Source organism: Phodopus roborovskii, unplaced genomic scaffold, assembly GCF_943737965.1.
Source record: "Phodopus roborovskii unplaced genomic scaffold, PHOROB, whole genome shotgun sequence".
In the NCBI taxonomy this organism is placed as follows: Eukaryota; Metazoa; Chordata; class Mammalia; order Rodentia; family Cricetidae; genus Phodopus; species Phodopus roborovskii.
This window is the reverse complement of record NW_026126618.1, coordinates 2,770,044-2,789,552: the sequence shown is the minus strand read 5'-3', so window position 1 is coordinate 2,789,552 and position 19,509 is coordinate 2,770,044. Positions and strand designations below refer to the sequence as shown.

The 19,509-nt window shown below is 42.6% G+C and overlaps 1 protein-coding gene across 2 annotated transcripts; it reads right to left on the bottom strand.

The window, feature by feature from the left end:
• Positions 1–1,836: 1,836 nt before the first annotated feature.
• Positions 1,837–19,349, bottom strand: Ikbip (IKBKB interacting protein). 2 transcript variants are annotated; one of them, XM_051206300.1, is made up of 3 exons: positions 19,143–19,349; positions 11,266–11,383; positions 1,837–2,698 (listed from the first exon to the last, which is right to left on the bottom strand). In XM_051206300.1, the coding sequence occupies exons 1-3, from the start codon at positions 19,310–19,312 to the stop codon at positions 1,949–1,951; spliced, it is 1,038 nt and encodes a 345-aa protein (XP_051062257.1). In that variant the 5' UTR covers positions 19,313–19,349; the 3' UTR covers positions 1,837–1,948. The 2 variants fall into 2 exon arrangements, with proteins under 2 accessions (XP_051062257.1, XP_051062255.1); XM_051206298.1 differs by lacking the exon at positions 1,837–2,698 and adding an exon at positions 6,618–9,771.
• Between the last annotated feature and the right edge of the window lie 160 nt (positions 19,350–19,509).

Here is a 19,509-nt window from a genome sequence, read left to right as displayed (position 1 = left end):
ACTATTGGTTGTTTGGCTTTTTAATTAGATGAATCACGCAGGCAAGGTGATACATAAACAAATGCAGTATAAACAAAATACATCTTTACATAGTTAATATTTCATAACAAGCACACTAATTGCTGTACTTTTTAAAAAAGATGTATTTATTATGTAACTGTTCTGTCTGCATGTATGCTTGCAGGCCGGCAGAGGACACCAGCTCTCATTACATATGGTTGTGAGAACTGAGCTCAGGACCTCTGGAAGAGCAGCGAATGCTCTTAACCTCTGAGCCCTCTCTCCAGCCCCACTGCTCTGCTCTTAACCACTAGGTTACTTCAAAGTTTGTGTAATTAGAATTGCTAATCTTATTCTATTTTTAGGGGTGTGTGTGTGTGTGTGTGTGTGTGTGTGTGTGTGTGTGTGTGTGTATGTGTGTGTGTTGGTATGCATGTAGTTACCAGTGGACTGCTTTTGGAATCAGTTCTCTCCAATCATGTGGATTCCAGGATTGAACTCAGCTTACCAGACTTGGTAGCAAGTGATGCGGGATGACTGAGCATCCCTGATGCTGCTGTGGATACAGGCTCTCTTTCAGTAGCTTTGGCTGCTTCTGTTCACATCACCACAGGGGCGGTGCTGTGTTGTGGAGCTCCAGCCCCCTGGACCACACTGGTTTACACCCTTCCATTTGAACCAACCCTGGTCTAGAGGCTACTTCCTTACTTCAGTGTAGGTGGCCCCTTGCAATGAATGCTTCTTTCTCTAAAATCCACGTGATAATATATAGTAACCAGTTGGGGGGGGGGTGACTAGGTCATCAAGGCGTGGTCCTCAGAGGCCCGAGCCTGGTGTGCGAGGACACAGTGAGACGGACTCTACAAACCAGAAGGCTCTCACCAAGCACGGACCTGCCCGCGCCTCGATCCTGGACTCTCAGCCTCTGCAGTGAGGAACACATTTCTATTATTTGTAGGTTATTCTCATTTTGTTATTTCTTTTTTGAAAATTAATATTTTCTATGTGTATGGGTATTTTTCCCTGAATGTATGTCTGTACCATGTGAACGCCTGGAACCTGCAGAGGCTGGAAGAGAGTCCGATGCCCTGGAACTGGAGTGACGGGCGGTTATGAGCAGACCCTTGGGTCCTTACGTGGCTGCTTCGCCCCGTTAACTCAGTTCCTCATGTTATGATGACCGCAACCATAAGTGTTGTTGCATTGCTACTTCAGAACTGTAGTTTTGCTGCTGAAATGAACCATAATGAAAATACCTGACATGCACCCAAAGCGGTTGCGGCCCACAGCTTGAGAAGCCACTGTAGCCCCTTGGTATTTCTTACATGGCACTTCATACTGGGCCACATTCCCTTTCTTTAACCCCTAAACCAGGAAGGATGGGCTGTTACCACATTGTTTTCCTGGCTGTCTCCTCCGATTGGATAATGTATGCACCAGCCCTGAGGGGAAGTTCTTCAGTAACCACACTCGAGTTTCCTGGCTGCCAGAGAGGCAAGGTTCGCACTTGCCCAGTTTCTCATTGCTGGCGGGCAGCCACAGAGGCAGCTTTGTTTTGGCTCACGGTCTGAGGGTGCAGTTTATCCCCGCAGAAGCTTGAGGCCCTGAAGCGGAGAGAGATAAGCGCCGGTGTCCCACCCGTTCGTTTTCTTCAGTGTGGGAGCCACCATGGCTGGCTCATAGTCGCGGTAGGTGTGTCTGCAGGGGGCGGAGGGGGGTCACAACCATCTGTAACCCCATCTCCAGGGGATCCAATACACTCTCTGGCCTCCGCAGACACCCACCCGCACGGCCACACATACATGTAAATAAGTTAAAAAATGCTACAGGGTAAAATAGTATCAAACACAAAACGGAATTTATTTTAACATACCAGTATTCTCAATTGTCAGTCTTTTCATAACAGAAATATGCTTTTTAAAAAAAGTTATCTCTAAATAATAGCCAACTAACCTGAAACACGCGTTATTTCATCTTTAATGTCCTTAATCTCAGCTTGGACGACTGTTAAATTAGATATTTTTTCCTTTAAGAAAGCAATTTCTTTGTGTCTTTGAATTAAATCAGAACCTAGCCTCCCGATGCGCAGTGTCAAATCGTTTACCAGCGGCTCCAGACGCAGAGAGTCCTTCTTCAGACTGTGCACTTTTGGTTTTAGGTCATTGGCAAAGGCCACTGCTTTCAGAACTTTAGCTCTGTCACTTTCCAAGCTTAGAAATCTATCCGAGTGCTTGTCGAAATCCCCCTGGAGCTCAGCGAGCCTCTTGGTGACTGAGTCGATCCTTCTGGAATTTTCACTCGCAGTCCTTCGGAGTGCCGCTGTGCGGTCGATGCTGCTTGACAGAAGGCCACCTATATTTTCGACTGTAGCCGTTTCTACTTTCCCGACCTTACTTCGCAGTTCTTGCACAGAGTCTGTTAGAGAGGCGACTTCAGCTACTAAACCGGAAATGCGGCGTATATCAGTCTTCACACTTGAAATCTTGAGGCCCACATCTCTGGCCGCAGAAGTTGTACCTTGGTCTACTTTTGCAATGTCTTGAGAAAGGCTTGCTAGCGTGTTCTTCAGCACACCATGCTTCTCAGTTACCCTGTCAGACCAAATTTTCATCTCATGAACTTCTTCCTGCAGGAGCTTCAGCTGCGCCATTATTTGAAAAGCCTTTAGTTGTCCCACGAGAGCCTCATGTTTCTGATACTATAAGGAAATATAATACCACAGTGATTAAATTAGTCAAAATCTGACATTTAAAATTTGACATTTAACATTCATGTGTGTTCTTTTTTCTTCTTTTCCTCTTGACTTTACTGCTGTCCGGGAAAGCATAAGGTGAAAGACGGCTCTGCAAGCCAGCCTTGGGCTGGGGACACTCTGGGTTTCAAATCCCAGCAGTGAAAAAAACATAAAACAAAACAAAATAAAAATCTCCAACAGGATTTAGAAAAGAGGATTTAAAATAATTCAAGTGTATTGCTAATGAATAAGGAAAGTACTCAGCACATTTCATATGACATTATTGGAAATGACGTATCTTGATGTTCTTATACCATTGGCCCCTCATAAAGTAAGAGAATGAGCTAACGGAGACAGGGCTGTGTTTTCTCCACAGCTAGAGAAGGGAAGAACCCTCGAGATACGAGATAGGAGATATGAGATAGGAGATACGGAGACAACATAACAACGTAACCTCATTTTCTTTGTTTTTGCCCTTTTTTTCTTTTCTTTTTTTTAAAGACAGGCCTTGCTATGTTGCCCAAGCTGGACTCAAATGATCCTTCTGTCTGAGCTTTCTGGATAGCCTGACTACCTATGACAGCTGTCACTCCTGGCTTTTCTTTCTTTGCGGTACTGGAAACCAGAACCAAAGACTTGTGCACGCTTGATAAAGTCTGCTATTATTATTATTATTATTATTAATTTAAAGATACCATCTTAAATCTTGCATGCAGTCCAGAGTGGTATGAAACTCCAGATCCCTCCACAAATAAAGTCTTATTAAGCTACTGCAGGCATTTAAAATGCTTTATTAAGATATAACGGGGTGCAGGAGAGAGTGCTTGCTGATCTTCCAGACCAATGAGCTTGGTTCTCAGTACCCATGCTCCAGCTCCAGGGGACCCCAATCTCCCTGCCTCCATGGCTACCCGTGTAGACGGCAGACACACGGGAACACACATACACATACATTTTTGGGAATCTTTAAGAATGATATTAGGCAGGCCTATTGAGGTGCTCAGTGGGCCAAGCTGCTGTTGCTTGGGACCCACCTGATAGATGCTGTAGCTTTCTCCTGACAGGAAAGCAGTTTGGTCAAACAGCTCCATGCTGCATACATAGTACATGCAAGTAGGATCGGGCGGTTTTTCATTTCGGTGTTTGTTATTTAGTTTTGGAACCAGATAGTCAAGAAACTGATTTTTTTTTTTCTTTTTGAGACCAGGTTTCTCTGTTCTGGAACTAACTTTGTAGATCTGCCTGTCTCTACCTCCCGAGTGCTGGGATCAAAGGCGTATACCACCATGACTCGGACAAGAAACTGATTCTTTAAAACTCAGAAAAAAGACATGGAAAAAAAAAAAAGAAGTCATGAAGGCTAAAGACATTTTTCATAAGATATGCAGTTTAACCTTCAGGCATCAGGTATTTTTCTAGAGTAACTATACATATCTTCAATGTTTTGATGAGTCATCATTCTTAGGTCATACTGGCTTACTCAGTTACCTTTTTGAGATTATTCTGGCTCACACACATGTAGTTTAGCTAAGGAAAAAATGTAATGTGCTGAGTCTTTTGTGTGTGTAGGTTGGAAGTCAATGTGTGTCTTAAGTGTTTATTACTATTGTTCTTCATGTTTTTCTTTTATTTGTTTATTGGAGACAGGGTCTCACTATGTACCTTTGGCCTGAAATGTCCTAGGTTGACCAGATTCATCTGCCTTTGCCTCCTGAGAGCTGAGATCAAAGGCTTGTGCCACCACACATGGCACTACCTTATTTTTTGAGACAAGGTCTTTCTATGACCATTGAGCTCACCGACTGGCTTGACTGACTGGCCAGTAGGCTAGGCTCCTAGGTTCATCCTGTCTCTATCAAGAGCTGGAATAAAGACATGCCCTCTGTACCCAATTACAAAAGATTTATTTATTTTATTATGTATACAATGTTCTGTCTGTATGCACGCCTGCCTGCCAGAAGAGGGCATCAGATCTCATTATAGATGGTTGTAAGCCGACAAGTGGTTGCTGGGAATTGAACTCAGGACCTCTGGAAGAACAGCCAGTGCTCTTAACCTCTGAGCCGTCTCTCCAGCCCTCTCTACCCAATATTTGAAAAGCAAATTAAAAAAGATTTGTTTTGTTTTTTGTTTGTTTTCCAGACAGGGTTTCTCTGTGGCTTTGGAGCCTGTCCTGGAACTAGCTCTTGTAGACCAGGCTGGCCTTGAACTCACAGAGATCTGTCTCCCAAACGCTGGGATCAAAGGCGTGTGCTCCCACCCACCCCGGCAAGGAAGTTTTTTTACGTGTGTATATATACCTGTGTTAGTTTGGGTATATTGCACAGATTAGGAGCTTAGGGCCTCAGATGCCTTGGAAATGGAATTACACGGAGCTGTGGGTCTCCATGTGGGTAGTCCTGGGAGCTATTTGAGCTATTTCTGAATCCTTTGCAAGCACTCTTAACCACTGAACCATCTTTACACCCAAATTCTATGTGGGTGGTGGGGATGCAAACTCAGGTTCTCAGCGTTACCCACTGATGTTGTAACCTTAGTTCCCAGGATGGTATTTTGAATGCAGAAGGGTCAGGGCTATCTGCTGAAGTGAGGTACACCAGTTAACCCCTGCTCCGCCACATGTTTGGTTTCAGTGTACATTTGACTTTGACCCTAAGTAGCTTTATGCTTTGTCAGTGACTGCTGGAGTAGGTGACCCAGGGTGTGGTTTTGATAGAGAAGCCTGCTTTGTTGAGAAGCCTCCTCCCATGGGTGAGAGGACTAGAGGGCTTTTTGTCCATTTTATCACTAGACTGTCATTTGCTAATGTATCTACTTCTGTGGAGTAAGCATAGCTTAACAGTATGGCTTGACTAAGACAGCTCAGAAAGAGCTCATTCTTAGGAGGCCGGGCCACTATGGAGTTGCTTTGATTCATTTAGTGGCTTGGAAGACGATTTATTATGAACTTCTAAAATGGAAACTCAATACAATGTGCTAACAGACTAGAATGGTGAAGCCTTTTTTTCTCCACTTTTGTTATACTCTTCCTCCCCCTCTCTCCTACCCGCCCTTCCTTTCCCGGGCTGGGGATGAAGTTCAGGTTGCATGTGATAGGCAGGTGCTCTCCTCTAAGCTACATCCCTAGCTATCCTGTTACATTGTTGTATGTATGCATGCATGTATGTGTACGTGTGTGTGTGTGTGTGTGTGTGTGTGTGTGTGTGTGTGTGTGTAGAGATAGAGTCTCAGGCAGTCCTGGTTGAGCTATGTATTTGAGGATGACCCTGAATTTATGATCTTCTTGCTTCTATCTCCCAAGTGTTCAGACCTGGTTTTATGCTGTGCTGGGGCTAGAACCCAGTGCTTCAGGAATGCTAGGTAGACACTCAATCAGTTGAGCCCTATCTCCAGCCCCTCCTGTAATTTTTTTTTACTATATGTGTACTGGTGTTTTGTCTGCACGTGTAGCCATGTATCATGTACATGTGTGGTGCTTGTGGAGGTCAGAGGGTAGCAGCGAATGCCCTGGAACTGGAGTCACAGTTGTGAGCTGCCACGTGGTGCTGGGAGAGGATCCAGGTCCTCTGGAAGAGCAGTCAATGCCTATGGAGGCCAAAGGAGGACACTGGATCCCCTAGATGTGGGTTACAGGTGACTGCGAACAGCTTTGTGCGGTGCTGACTCTGGCTCTCTGCAGGAGCCACGTGCACTTTTAACCACAGAGCTATCTCTTCAGCCTCTCTTTCTGCAAAGCATTTGCTCTTTGTGTCCTGCTATGTAGCCCAGCTTAGCCATGAACTTGGACTCTTCCTGCTTCAACCTGGAGTTACAGACATGCCCCACCAGGCCTAACTGTAAAAATGCTTTATCCGTGCTGAAAATTTAAATAAATGGACAGTACTTTCTATAAGCAATTGTTATAAAATTTATTATCAGTGACAGAGATACAAAAATGTGCATTAGAATATTGGTAATTTTCATAAAATACAACAAAATGAAGCCTGTGCCATTACATTTACCTGTGACCCTTATTACCTGAGATGCAGAAGCAGGGAGATGGTGAGATAAGACTAATCTGGGCTACATATCAAGACCTTGTCTCAAAAAATAAAATAAAAAGCTCCAAATCACACAACAAAGAAAAAAAGGAAGATTCAGTAAATGTATCTAGATCTCTCCAGTGACAATTTTGGTAAATAGGAAATTAAAAACATTTATTTTATTTTATGCATGTGTTCTGTGCACCACATGCATGCCATGCCTGATGTCTGCAGAAGCCAAAAGAATATTCTAGATACCCTGGAAGCTGAGTTACAGATGGTTATGCGCCGTCATGTGGATGCAGGAAATCAACCCCTGTCTTCTTTAAGAACAACCGGTACTCTTAACCATTGAGTCATCTCTTCAGCCCCAGAGCAAATTCCTTTCTTTCTTTTTTTTAAGATTTATTCACTAATTATGTATACAATGTTCTCTGCAGGTCAGAAGAGGGCATCAGATCTCATTATGGATGGTTGTGAGCCATCATGTGGTTGCTGGGAATTGAACTCAGGACTTCTGGAAGAGCAGCCAGTTTCCTTAACCTCTGAGCCATCTCTCCAGCCCTCTTTTTTTTTTTTTTTTTTTAAGTTTTTCTAGACAGGGTTTCTTTGTGTAGCTTTGGCTGTATTGGAACTTGCTCTGTAGACCAGGCTGGCCTCGAACTCAAATTTCTTAGCAAAGGAATATAAAGACACAGCTATTTCGATAGTCTTCTCCTGTAGTATTTGCGTCCTTCTCTGCCTCCCAGTGCTGGCATTACAGGTAGCACGGCTAGGCCCAGCCTTTTATGTCAGTGCTGCGTAAAGTCAGGCCCTCATAATTTCATGGCCAGCACTTCACTTATGAGCTATCCTAGCCTTATTACTACTGTCATTATTTTTTTTGAGATGCAGTCTCACTATGTAGAACAGGGTGGCCTTGAACTCATAGATCTGCTTGCCTTTGCCTCCTGAGTGCTGGGATTAAAGGCATGTGCCACCATGCCTAGCTCCAGCCCTAATTTTTTAAAAAATAAAATCAGTATGTAAAGCAAACTTAGTTTCATAAATTGAGGAAACTTTAAAATAACAACATAAATATGTTAAATTATCACAACTTATAGTTCTGTTGTTTTATCTTTAAAACAGGCTTACTGGTATATTTTTAGGTATCTCGTGGTTGTATGTAGTAAACACTAATATCACACAGTGCAAACTTCTGAAATTAAAGTTCAGGTTCACAAAAGTACACACTCCATGAGCTCAAACTTCAAAGCGTAACCAGTTACCAGAAAAGGTGTTATTGAGGATAAAGTAAGAACATATTTACTCACATTTTAAGCTTCTTACAAGTTTCTGTAACACAGTTTAGAACCTTTGCAAAAAGGAAAGTATTTCCCAGGCGCCAGTTTTCAGAATGTGGCGTTACCTCACAGAAGAACCCCCAGGCTCTCCTGCAGCAGGCACATTACCTTTTATTTTGCAGAAAATTCCTATGAACTTGGTTGTCTGAATAGAAAATACTGGCAGAGGCAGGTGTGCTATCAATGACTGCAAAATCAGGTGATAGAAGAGGCATGAGAAACAGACACAGTTTGAAAAACAGAAAACTAGGGTCACATAGTGAAATGTAAATAGTCTCAATATTTGCTACAGTTATCTATATGTGGGTATCTGTATATCTATATACACATATATATGTATCTAGTAGAATAAATACAATTCATAATAGTGTCAATAATAATGTCTGTTAAATACTGACTGGAAAGACATGCAAATATTAAATATATTGTCTGAAATGTAGAGCAATATATATTTTAGAACTATTTCTTTTTTCATTTTCTTTGTGTCTTCCTCCCTTTCTCTTTTACTTTCTTTTGGTTTTTTGAGACCGGGTTTCTCTGTGTAGCCCTGACTGTCCTGGAATTCCCTCTGTAGACCAGGCTGGCCTTGAACTCAGAGATCCACCTGTTGCTGCCTCTGTGTGCTGGGATTAAAGGTGTGTGCCACCACCTCCCAGGAGAGCTCTTGCTCTTTAAGATGGTGAAAATCAGTTTTGATTTTAAAGAGATAAACGTCTATACCCCATGTGGTCCATCCTCCACTTGTGCTCTAGTAAAGTGAGTCGGGGCAAATGACTGGAACTGTGCAGCCGACCCATTCCCACTTAGTAAAGAGTCCATCGGGAGATGGGCAGTGGACCTAATGATCGCCAGTTCCCTTATTCTCTAGGTTGTATGTCTCCAAAGCCTGCTTTTCTCTTGCATCTGAATATGCTATGAAATCATGAATTTTTCCTTTCAGAACAACCAGTTCGTTTTGCATCTTTAATATGCTATTGTCATACTGCATTCCCTCAAGGGTTTTCTGCATCTCCATTATTTCAGACACTGCCCTTAGCATATCGTCTTCCATGTTAAACATCTGCATAGTAAGCTCTTCCATTTTCTTTTCTGTCCCCATCAGATCCTGAGAGACTCTGAGAACAGAGTGGACTGCATTTTCTATAGCTGGCAAATGTGCCTTGCATTCTTCAACTTTGGGTTCGTAGTTGGAGAGTTTGTTGGTCAGAGCTGCATCTCTGGCTAGGAGTGAGTGCTGTTCTTCTTCTAGCTTCTCAACTGCTTTTGTGTCAGAGCTGAGGTGTGTCTCTATTTGGAGAAGGTCTTCCTCTTCTTGCCTGCTTACTGTTTTGATGTTTCGCAGTGTGCTGTCTTCCAAATCTTTTAGCCGTTCTGTGAGCAATTTCATTTCTTGCTCAGCTGAGTTGATTTTCACGGTAACTTGAGAATGTATATGCTTTGCTTCTGATTTGAAAATGGTTGTATTATCGCTCATTTCTGCCAGGGTTCTCTTCCAGAAATCTGTAATGTTCTGGAATTTCTCACTAAGGTTTTGCATCTTTTGTGTGAGTATCTCTTCACTATTCTCAATGTCATGTATGGATCTTTGGAGGCCAGATACTTCCTGTTCAAACTGGGTCATCAAAGCCATGGATGCTGTGGCTTCCTGCAGGATACTTTCAGTAGACTCAAGCTGCATTTACGACACAAACAATCCTGAGCTTCTTAATCACTTTCATATCAGAGAAACATACAAGGTTCAAATTCCTAAAATATTTGAGTACATCACAATCACATAGACAGAAAATTTATCATTAGTAGTTTTTGACAAATTTATTAGAGTAGCACTATGTTGGAAATGTATACTTGAACTCATAATCCTAGTTAAATAAATGTTTTTCATGAGGGCACAGTCAAAAGAAATGTTATCAGATTCTGAAGTATATTGAAGTTTCTTTTTTCATGAAAATGGAAAGTAACATAGAGGCCATTTTTATGGCTATTTGGCTTTTAGGAAACTTCAACCGTGTAAATTTGCTACTTCTCCTGAATCCTATGATTTTGTACATTTCTGGCTGAATCATTATTATTATTTTTGCTAACCTCTTGCAGAGAAAGAACTGGACTGCAGAAAAACAAAAATGAATTCTTATAAAAATAGTTGAGACAAGTTACCTCAAATGGCAGTGTTTATTTGCAGATCAGGATAAGCCTCTAGGGCCTCTTAGAATGGGCTGGGATATTTGGAAGGGCCATGCCATGGATCCTACTAGTCTCCACTCTCATATGTATAAAAGGTTTAGAGATCATGAAAAGACCTAGGAGTAATTATTAAGCTATCAAACGTTTGCGGCACTGTCCTGAGACAGTTTACTCGGGAGCAAAGGAATCTGCATGCACTGTGACAAGGGGAGACATTTGGAAGCACTCAGGCAGAGTGCTGACCCAGACGTCAGAGACCAAGCACAGCACTCCAGAAGAGCCATGTAGTATAACTTCCAGAAAGAGACCACATCTTACATTTTTGTTGTGGTTTTTATCCCAAATATCAAGAGTACAAAGAACACATTTCTTTCTTTCTTTTTTGCATTTTTAATTTTATGTGCATACATGTTTTGCCACCATGCATGTATGTGCATTGTGTGTATGCAGACTTCAGAACAAGGCATGGTGGAGTTGGAGTTAATAGATGGCAGTGAGCCTCCATGTGGGTGCTGGGAACTGAACCTACATCCTGTGGTAGGGCAGCCAGTGCTCTTAACCACTGAGCCATCTCTCCAGCACCCAGGATCACATTTCTTGGTGAACATGGAAGATGATATTATCCTGAGTCAGTATCTGAAATAATGGAGATGCAGGAAACCCTCAAGGGAATTTAGTATGGCAATAGCTTTCTGGGACCATCTGAACAAAGGCTGGTTACCATGTAGAACAGGCCAGCCTTGCGCTCACAGAGACCACCTGCCTCAGCCTACAGAGTGCTGGGATTAAAGGTGTGTACTACATGTCCAGCTAGAGCAATCAATGCTTTCTAGGAACTAACTTGGATTTTGGGGAGAATGTCAGGAAGTAGGAAGCCCATTTAGGAGTTAAAATAATGACTTTAAAGAAGCTTTGATCTGAAGTGTGAACACAGTAGTTGGGAAGATGGGTGCATCTCCTCCAAGCAAGTAAATGAGTGGATTACCTTGTCTGAGATTAAACTGATTTTATTCTGTAGTCCTTGAAACCCGCTGCTTTCTATTTGCAGTAACTTGTATTGGCTTTCCATCTTCGAAAATTTTTCTGATTGTTGAAATACAAGCCTGGAAAAGAGGGAAATAGCACCTGTCACTCACTTCTGATCAGAATAACATGCATTCTCAAATGGCTGCTGCAGTGTTTGTCAACTGACTTCACTCAGGTGGCCTACTGTGTGCAGGGGATGGGATTAACTCAATCTCAGGTGGCCTACTGTGTGCAGGGGGTGGGATTAACTCAACCTCAGGTGGCCTACTGTGTGCAGGGGATGGGATTAACTCAATCTCAGGTGGCCTACTGTGTGCAGGGGATGGGATTAACTCAATCTCAGGTGGCCTACTGTGTGCAGGGGATGGGATTAACTCAATCTCAGGTGGCCTACTGTGTGCAGGGGATGGGATTAACTCAATGCAAAGATGAGCTGACCCTCTCTTCAGGGTTCATAGCTCAGTGAGTGAGGCAGAGACTGGCATCTCTAAAAGATGTACAAAAAAGAGATATTTTGGAAGAAATCAGGATTGAAAGGATTGAACTATTTGGAATAAAAACTCTGATCTCAGTCCCCGGCACTACTAAGCTATTGCTCCTCAAACTATCATCCAGACTGCAGTATGCTCACCTGTAATTGTGTCATTTAGGGAGGTAGAGGCAGGAGGACCATAAGTTCAAGGCCATCCTCCAATACATAGTAGAAGCTTAATGGCCAACTGGGGCGACATGAGACTCAGTCTATAGAAAAATTATGAAGAGACAAAAATACAGAAGAGAGCCATTATCAAAGTGATAGATATTCATGCAAAGCAGGCTGTAAAAACTGTATTTGATTATACGCAACCTTCTGCTCATAGGTATACTGTAGATGTCATTCTAAAATGAGGGCTCAGGGGTGTAGGGAGATGGCTCAGTGGGTAAAGTGCTGAGCATGGATGATCCCCAGCACCCACATAGAAAGCTGGGCTTGGTGATACCCTTGTAATCCCAGAGCTGGGGAAGCAGACACAGAGGACCAGTCGGCCTGAGCAGATCTTAGTGGGACACCCTGTCTCAAAAAGCAAGGTTGCACACGCACACGCACTCACATGCACACTCACTCACATGCACGCTCATACAGCCACGCAGAAAATGAAGTCAGGGTATAGATCAGGGGTAGGAGGGTGCTTATCTGACAGGCTCAGGATTGAAGCTAGCACATAGGCAAACAAATTGGGAGTTTTCTCTACATCTGGTAAATAGCAAAGAGTAGAAGCAAACGCATTGAAAAAACAAATATATCTTTGGAGAGATTGCTCAGTGCATAAGGGCACCAAGCTGCTCTTGTGGAGGACACAGGTTTGATTCCCAGCACCCCCATGGTAGCTCACAACTGTCTGTAGCTGCAGTTCCAGGGGACCCAATGCCCTCTTCTCACCCACACTGGAGCCAGGAACACATGTGAAGCACATACATATAGGCAAAATACTCATACGATTAAAAAAAAAAAAAACCTGCACCAATCTCTAAGAATCTGATGCTTTAGCCAGACACCTTATCCTAATCTCTGAAACAGTAACTGAACATACTTTTGAAGACTTGAAACAAGAATGCACAAAAGAAATGCCTTAGGTTTAATATCGTTTTGGTTATCTACTTTAGCTCACTTCTCCAAGCTCAGAAAAGGGAGTTTACCCTTTTTGTACACCGAGTCATCAAAAAGCAACAGAGCAGAGTCTTGAGAAGTACCTAAGTCACATGATCTGTATTAGTGGTTGCTAATCTTCCCTGCATATTGGAATCAATTACCAGACAGCTTTAACACATCCATGGCAGAGATTCTTAATTTGTCATGGTCATGGCTTGGATACTGAATATTCTAACAGCTTCTCCAGCAATCTGAGTATGCAGCCAAGCTGAGGGATCACTTACTGATAATATGTATTTTTTTTTTTTCCGAGACAGGGTTTCTCTATGGCTTTGGATCCTGTCCTGGGACTTGCTCTGTAGACCAGGCTGACCTCGAACTCACAGAGATCCTCCTGCCTTTGCCTCCTGAGTGCTGGGATTAAAGGTGTGTGCCAGCAACGCCGGGCCTTATCATATTTTATAATACTTTTTCAGCGAAAGATAAGAGATGCCAAAAGCTCTGGATCCCCAGTGCATGGGAGAGGGTTAGAGACAAGGGGATCATTGGCCAACTGGTGAGTTCTAGGTTCAGGGAGACTCTGTCTCAAAAAAGAACAAGATCGGGAGTGCTGGGCATACATGCTGGTGTGTGGCCTCCGTATGTGTACACCATGCACCTGCATGTGTCACACCCACACACACATACACCCATATACAAAGAGCTTTTGATTTGCTGTGTTATAAAACATTTACAAAAAATAAATATTCAGAGAATCTTCATACCGGACTTATGTAGTTAGTGTAAGAGGCTTTCTATCTTATTTAGTAAAGTCCTCACATTTAAAAAAGTAAAAAAAAAAAAAAAAAAACAAAACAAAACCAAAAACTATTATGTACATGGTCATATGTACCACTCAGGGCGAGGAGAGGTCAGAAGGCAACTTTGGGATGCCGATTCTCTGTTTCCACCATGGGAGCACCAGAGGTGTACTTCCCACTTTTGGTGGTAAATATGCCTGGACCATTTCACATGCCTAAATTCCAACATTTTAACTTTCTGAAAGCACACTATTTATTTGTGTATGTGTGTATGATAGCTAATATTGGTTGTCAACTTGCCTACATTTGGAATCAACTTCCAATCTCGTTACTTCTGTGAGGGGTTTTCTTAATCAGATTATTTGAAGGATGGAGTCCCACCCTAAGTCTGGGCTACTCCTGGTGGCAGTCCACATGAAAGGTCATGGAAGATGGGAACTTTGCATTTTGCCTGCCTGTCCTCACTCTCACTGGCAAGTTCATCTATTCTGCTGCTGAGGCTGGTATTAAATTAGCTTCCTCAGGACTCCAATGTAGACTGAAGCCCAGCATCTCTCCAGGAGTTCTCCAGGGCTCCAGTGCCACATCTGGACTATCGAGATATCCAGTGTCATGGACTGAGCAATCACTGTATTTGCAGCCTTTCTGTTGTGAGACAGCTATTGGACTACTCGGAACACAATCCATAGGCCATTCTAACAAACTCCCTTTAACACACACACACACACACACACACACACACACACTCCTAACAATTCTGTGCTTTAGAGAACCCTGATTGATTGTGTGTGTGTGTTTTCTCATTGAGACAGTTTCTCTGTGTAGCCCTGGCTGTCCTGGAATGAACTCACTCTATACACCATATTTTACATTGGTATGGGCTTCTGTATATAGATACAAATTTAAAATTATTTTTGTTAGAACATACTCTATACTGTGGTGATATATTATTTATGACTTATTAAGCTTGCCTGAGGGTTCAGGATGCAAAGCCAGCCACAAACTACAGAGATCAGGCAGTAGTGATACACACCTTTAATCCCAGTAGCCATACTAGCCAGCCATAGACTTGGTGGTGGTGGCACACACTCTTAATCCCAGGACTCAGGAGACAGGCAGATGGATATAACTGAGCAACACAAAACTGACCCAGCTCTAAAGAGAAACAGCTCACGCAAAGGTGATCTCAGCACTTGGGATCACACGCCTTTTAATCCCAGTACTAGGGTGGTATAAAAGTAAGAAGAAAAGGGTCTCATGAAATAATTTGTCTCTAGCCACACTGAGGAGAGGCAGCAGTTTGGGGTTGTAGTCTGAGGCTTGGTGAAAACAGGACTGCCATTTCAGTCTGAGGTACAGGTAAGAGCCAGTGGCTGGCCGCTTTGCTTATCTGACCCTCAGTTTGTCTCTGGGTCTTTTATTATTCATGTTACACTATATGTTTCTACTCTTTGTTTAACATATTTTTTGTATATTTAAACAAATTTAAGGATATTTTTGTCATACTGTATACATATTTCTACTCTTAAGATATTGTACCTATGCAGTTCATTTAAAAAATGTAAAGTAATTAAGAAATACAGGTTAGTAGTGAGTCATCTATAATAATCAAACTTGTAGTTGTGTTAGATATGTTTTCAAGGCTAAATGGAGATATACTTTAGATAGACAGGTGGTCTTTAAACACTTCAAAGACCCACAGAATATGGCATCTAAGATGTGTCACTAACCTAAGGCTTTCATGACAATGAGACATGTCTTGTCTGCTCCTGGCACTACCAACTACCAATTTACTTCAAAAAAGGATGATGGGCATTGAAGAACCTCCATACAGAATTTGTTTTTGTTGTGGTAAAGTTAGCTACTGGGCAAGAAAGTGTCCTTGCCTCGATTGTTGACAGTACACTGTCCAAAGTGGACAAACAGGGCACACAAGAAAGTGACTGCTGAATTTTGTCAAGACAAAGCACAACAGTCCTTCAAAATTCTTGCTTCACAGAAAAATTTGTCAGATATTCTAGGCCGGTAGGCAAAGACGGGTAGCCCAGTGTTGCTGAGGGACTTGGGTGGCTCTTCAGGCAGCCAATGTCTTTGTCATTTCTATAGTTTTGAAAGTTGTTTACTATGCACTTCCTGTTTACTTAGATGATATTATATCCTTCTCAGGTCTTTGATGGGGTTGAAGACTAGATAGTTATAGTTAGTTTTCCTTGTTAGCAAATTCAGAAAATAAACTTTACAAAGGAGGTATAAAGTACATAAGGTTAAGAGACATAAAGGCTTAAATTGTTTATCTAAGAAAATGTTTTGATATCTAAAAAAATAGCTTTAGGTTGGTAATACAAGTTAGGATAGAAAATGAATTAGGTACAAAACTTTGTACTCACCAAGATAGGATAGATAATGGAGTGTTTTCTCTAAATTTGCAAAATGCAAAGGAACTGGACATTGAGAATATAATCCTTACTTGATAATTGTTCTTTTATGTTTTAGATTTATTTGTTTTGGATAGTGTTCCACCTGAAAGTATGTCTGCAGGCCAGAAGAGGCTGCCAGATCTTGATGGATGGTTGTGAGCTACCATGTAGTTGCTGGGAATTGAACTCAGGACCTATGGAAGAACAGTCAGTGCTCTTAACCGCTGAGCCATCTCTCCAGCCTGATAACTGTTCTTATTGTATATTTTTACTATATTAGAATTCAACCCTTTTAATTTAGACAAAAAGGGGGAAATGTGGATAATTGGTTTGCTCTGTAAAGATGTGTCTTTGCTAAGGCACTTTTTGACTGATTTAATAAAGAGCTAATTAACCAATAGCTAGGCAGGAAGAGATCCAGTGGAACTTCCGAGGACAGAGAGGACTCTGGGAAGAAGAAGGGTGGAGAGTCCAGTGGACATTGAGGGGAGATAGGAGGCACAAGACGGAAGAGAGGTAACACCAGAAGATAGAACGTATATTAGTACAAATGGGTTAATTTAAGTTATAAGAGCTGTTTAGGAACAAGCATAAGCTAAAGCTCTGTAGACCATGCTGGCCTCAAACTCACAGAGATCCACCTGCCTTTGCCTCCCAGGTGCTGGGATTAAAGGCGTGCGTCACCAAAACCCGGCTCCCAAATTTGTTATAAACAACAGTATACATATTCCGTTTTAGGGATAAAATACTTTCCAAGAACAAGAAACTATTAACTGTCTTGGTAACAATCATAGGCTCCACCCCTTTAAAGAATATATAACTTTTTTTTTTTTGTTTTTGTTTTTTGGTAATGCTGGGGACAGAACCAAAGGCCTCATGCACTTAGGCAAGTGCCTTCCCACCGATTACACTCTAGCTTTATAATTTTGATTTGGCATTAAAAAACATTTTGCAAAGACAGAGCTCAGTTTATACAAAAATGTTTCCAGTCAGTAATATGTTTTGTCTTTCTATTCTCTAATACTGAATTCCTGAGATGAAGCTTGATTTTTAAAGTTTTAATCTTTTAGTTTCCCCCTGAAACTAAAAGTGTGTGTGTGTGCATGCGTGTGTGTGTGTGTGTGTGTGTGTGTGTGTGTGTGTGTGTGTGTGTAGGTCAGAGGTGGGTGTTGGTTGCCTTTCTCACACTTGCTTGCTACCTTGTTACTATAAAGTGTTTCATTAAGCATGTCTGGAGGTCAGAGGATAACTTTTAGGATTCATTCTTTTCTTCCCACTGTGTGGCTGTAGGGGATTGAATTTAGGTTGTTCTTTGGCTTTGCAGGGCAAGTGCCTGCCGTTACGAGATAAGCCATCTTGCTGGTCCTATTGAACAATTGTTTTGAACTCTAATAGAATCACTGAAAAGCTGAATGTTTTGTGATATAGTTTACTTAATGAATTATGAGGCTTTCTCTAATTAACGGGAACTATATTAATAAATTTAGCAGCTAAACCATTTTTATTAAGCCCTAGAGCAGTGGTTCTTAACTTGCCTAATGCTGCGTGACCCTTTAATACAGTTCCTTATGTTGTGATGACCCCCCCACCCATAAAATTATTTTCATTGCTACTTCATAACTATAATTTTGCTACTGGTGTCATAACTATAATTTTGCTACTGTTATGAATCGTAATTTAAATATCTGATATGTGACCCCAAAGGGTTGTGACCCACAGGTTGAGAGCCACTGCCCTAGAGTGAACCAACTCAGTAATACTCTTTTCCAATCCAAAATGTAACAAGCCCTCTTTTACCTAAAAAAGCTCAAACATTTTTAGGCATGAGTACTTAAAGCTGCAAATGCAACACATTTGTTCTCTTCAGATCAAAATTAATATATTCCACAAACACCATCATTAAATAAAATCTTTTAAAAGAGAACAATGATTCCCATTTCATTTAATGAATTTTTATTAACTGAAACAAAAATAACCTCCCCCCCCCAAAACCCAACAACCCAGTATTCAAGCAGGGTATGGTGGCCAATACCTGTATTCCTAGCACTTGGGAGGTGAAGGTAGGAGGGTCAGGGGTTCAATATCATCCTCAGCTACCTAGTGAGCTCCAGTCCAGCCTAGGCTACCTACGACCCTGTCTCAAAAAACCAACTACTCAACCATACAACCTCCAAAGCCCCAGGATTTGGAGTGTCACCAGTAAACTAAAATGGAAATGTACTAGCATCAAAAATATTCCAGCTTGGATGTCTCTTACTAAATAAGTATCAACGATGAAAAACATATTAAGGTATCAGTCTTTTTATGAAGATGAAGTAGGTTGTTCCTAAGAAATATGGAAGAATAAAGTCGGTCTTAAAGATTATTCCGTATTACAGTAATGCATGAGCAACATATGCTTGGTTTAAAAACTACCAATGTTTAGTCTTAAATGAGAACAAGTGTCCATTAGCGCTAAGTACAGTTCAGCATGTCATTTATGAATAAGATTACAGTCTCCAGGTTAGAGATGGCTTGGAATCTGACACCCTCTTGTGAGCTCCTTGCGCACCTGCACACGCGTGCACATATACACAGACACATACATTTACATAACTAAAAACAAATCTTTAAAGAAGGACTATAGTTTTAATGTAGGCACACTGCTCTAACTAGGAGAAAGCCTCATCAGCATTTGTTGCTCACCAACAACAAACTTTTTTTTTTTGGTTCCAGACATTTTCCTCGTGTGCTTTTTTTTGGGGGGGGGCAGGGTGTGGGCAAACTTATCCGCAGAAAGCTGCAGAGTGGACAGGAAGTAGCGGTTTTTGCTATGTGCAAACTTGTGACGTGTGTACAGCAGGCACAGAATAAAGTGTGGGCCGACTCGCGGGAGACTCCTTCCCAAACTTTTGGGGGCAGCGACCGGAGCATGCTGGCAGAACAGAGTTAAACCAGCGCATCCAAGCGAGCGAGGCTCGACCCCGGGTCTGCGGCATCCAGCACTTACCAGGCCAGGCCCAGGCACGCCGCCAGCGACAGCAGGCTGAGCCCGGTGCGGGGGTCCGCCCAGCACGCCCCGCCCCGCGCCTCGGGGTTCTTCCTGCCGTCGCTCCGCTTCTCGGGCTCGGCGGCAGCCCCCTTGGGCCCCGGCTTCTTCCGGCTCTTCACCTCGGACATGTCTGGAACCCTGAAATCTCCAAGCCGGGACGGCCTCACCGGGGTACGGAGGGACGCGGCTGCAGCGCGGCTCCGGGAGCCCCGCCCCTTCCCAGGCCGGCCCCTCCCACACCCGGCCCCGCCCCCTCGGCTCGCCCCGCCCCCCGCCTCCGGGTTCCTCTACCAGGCCGAGTATGGGAACTCTAGAAGCTCGCGGG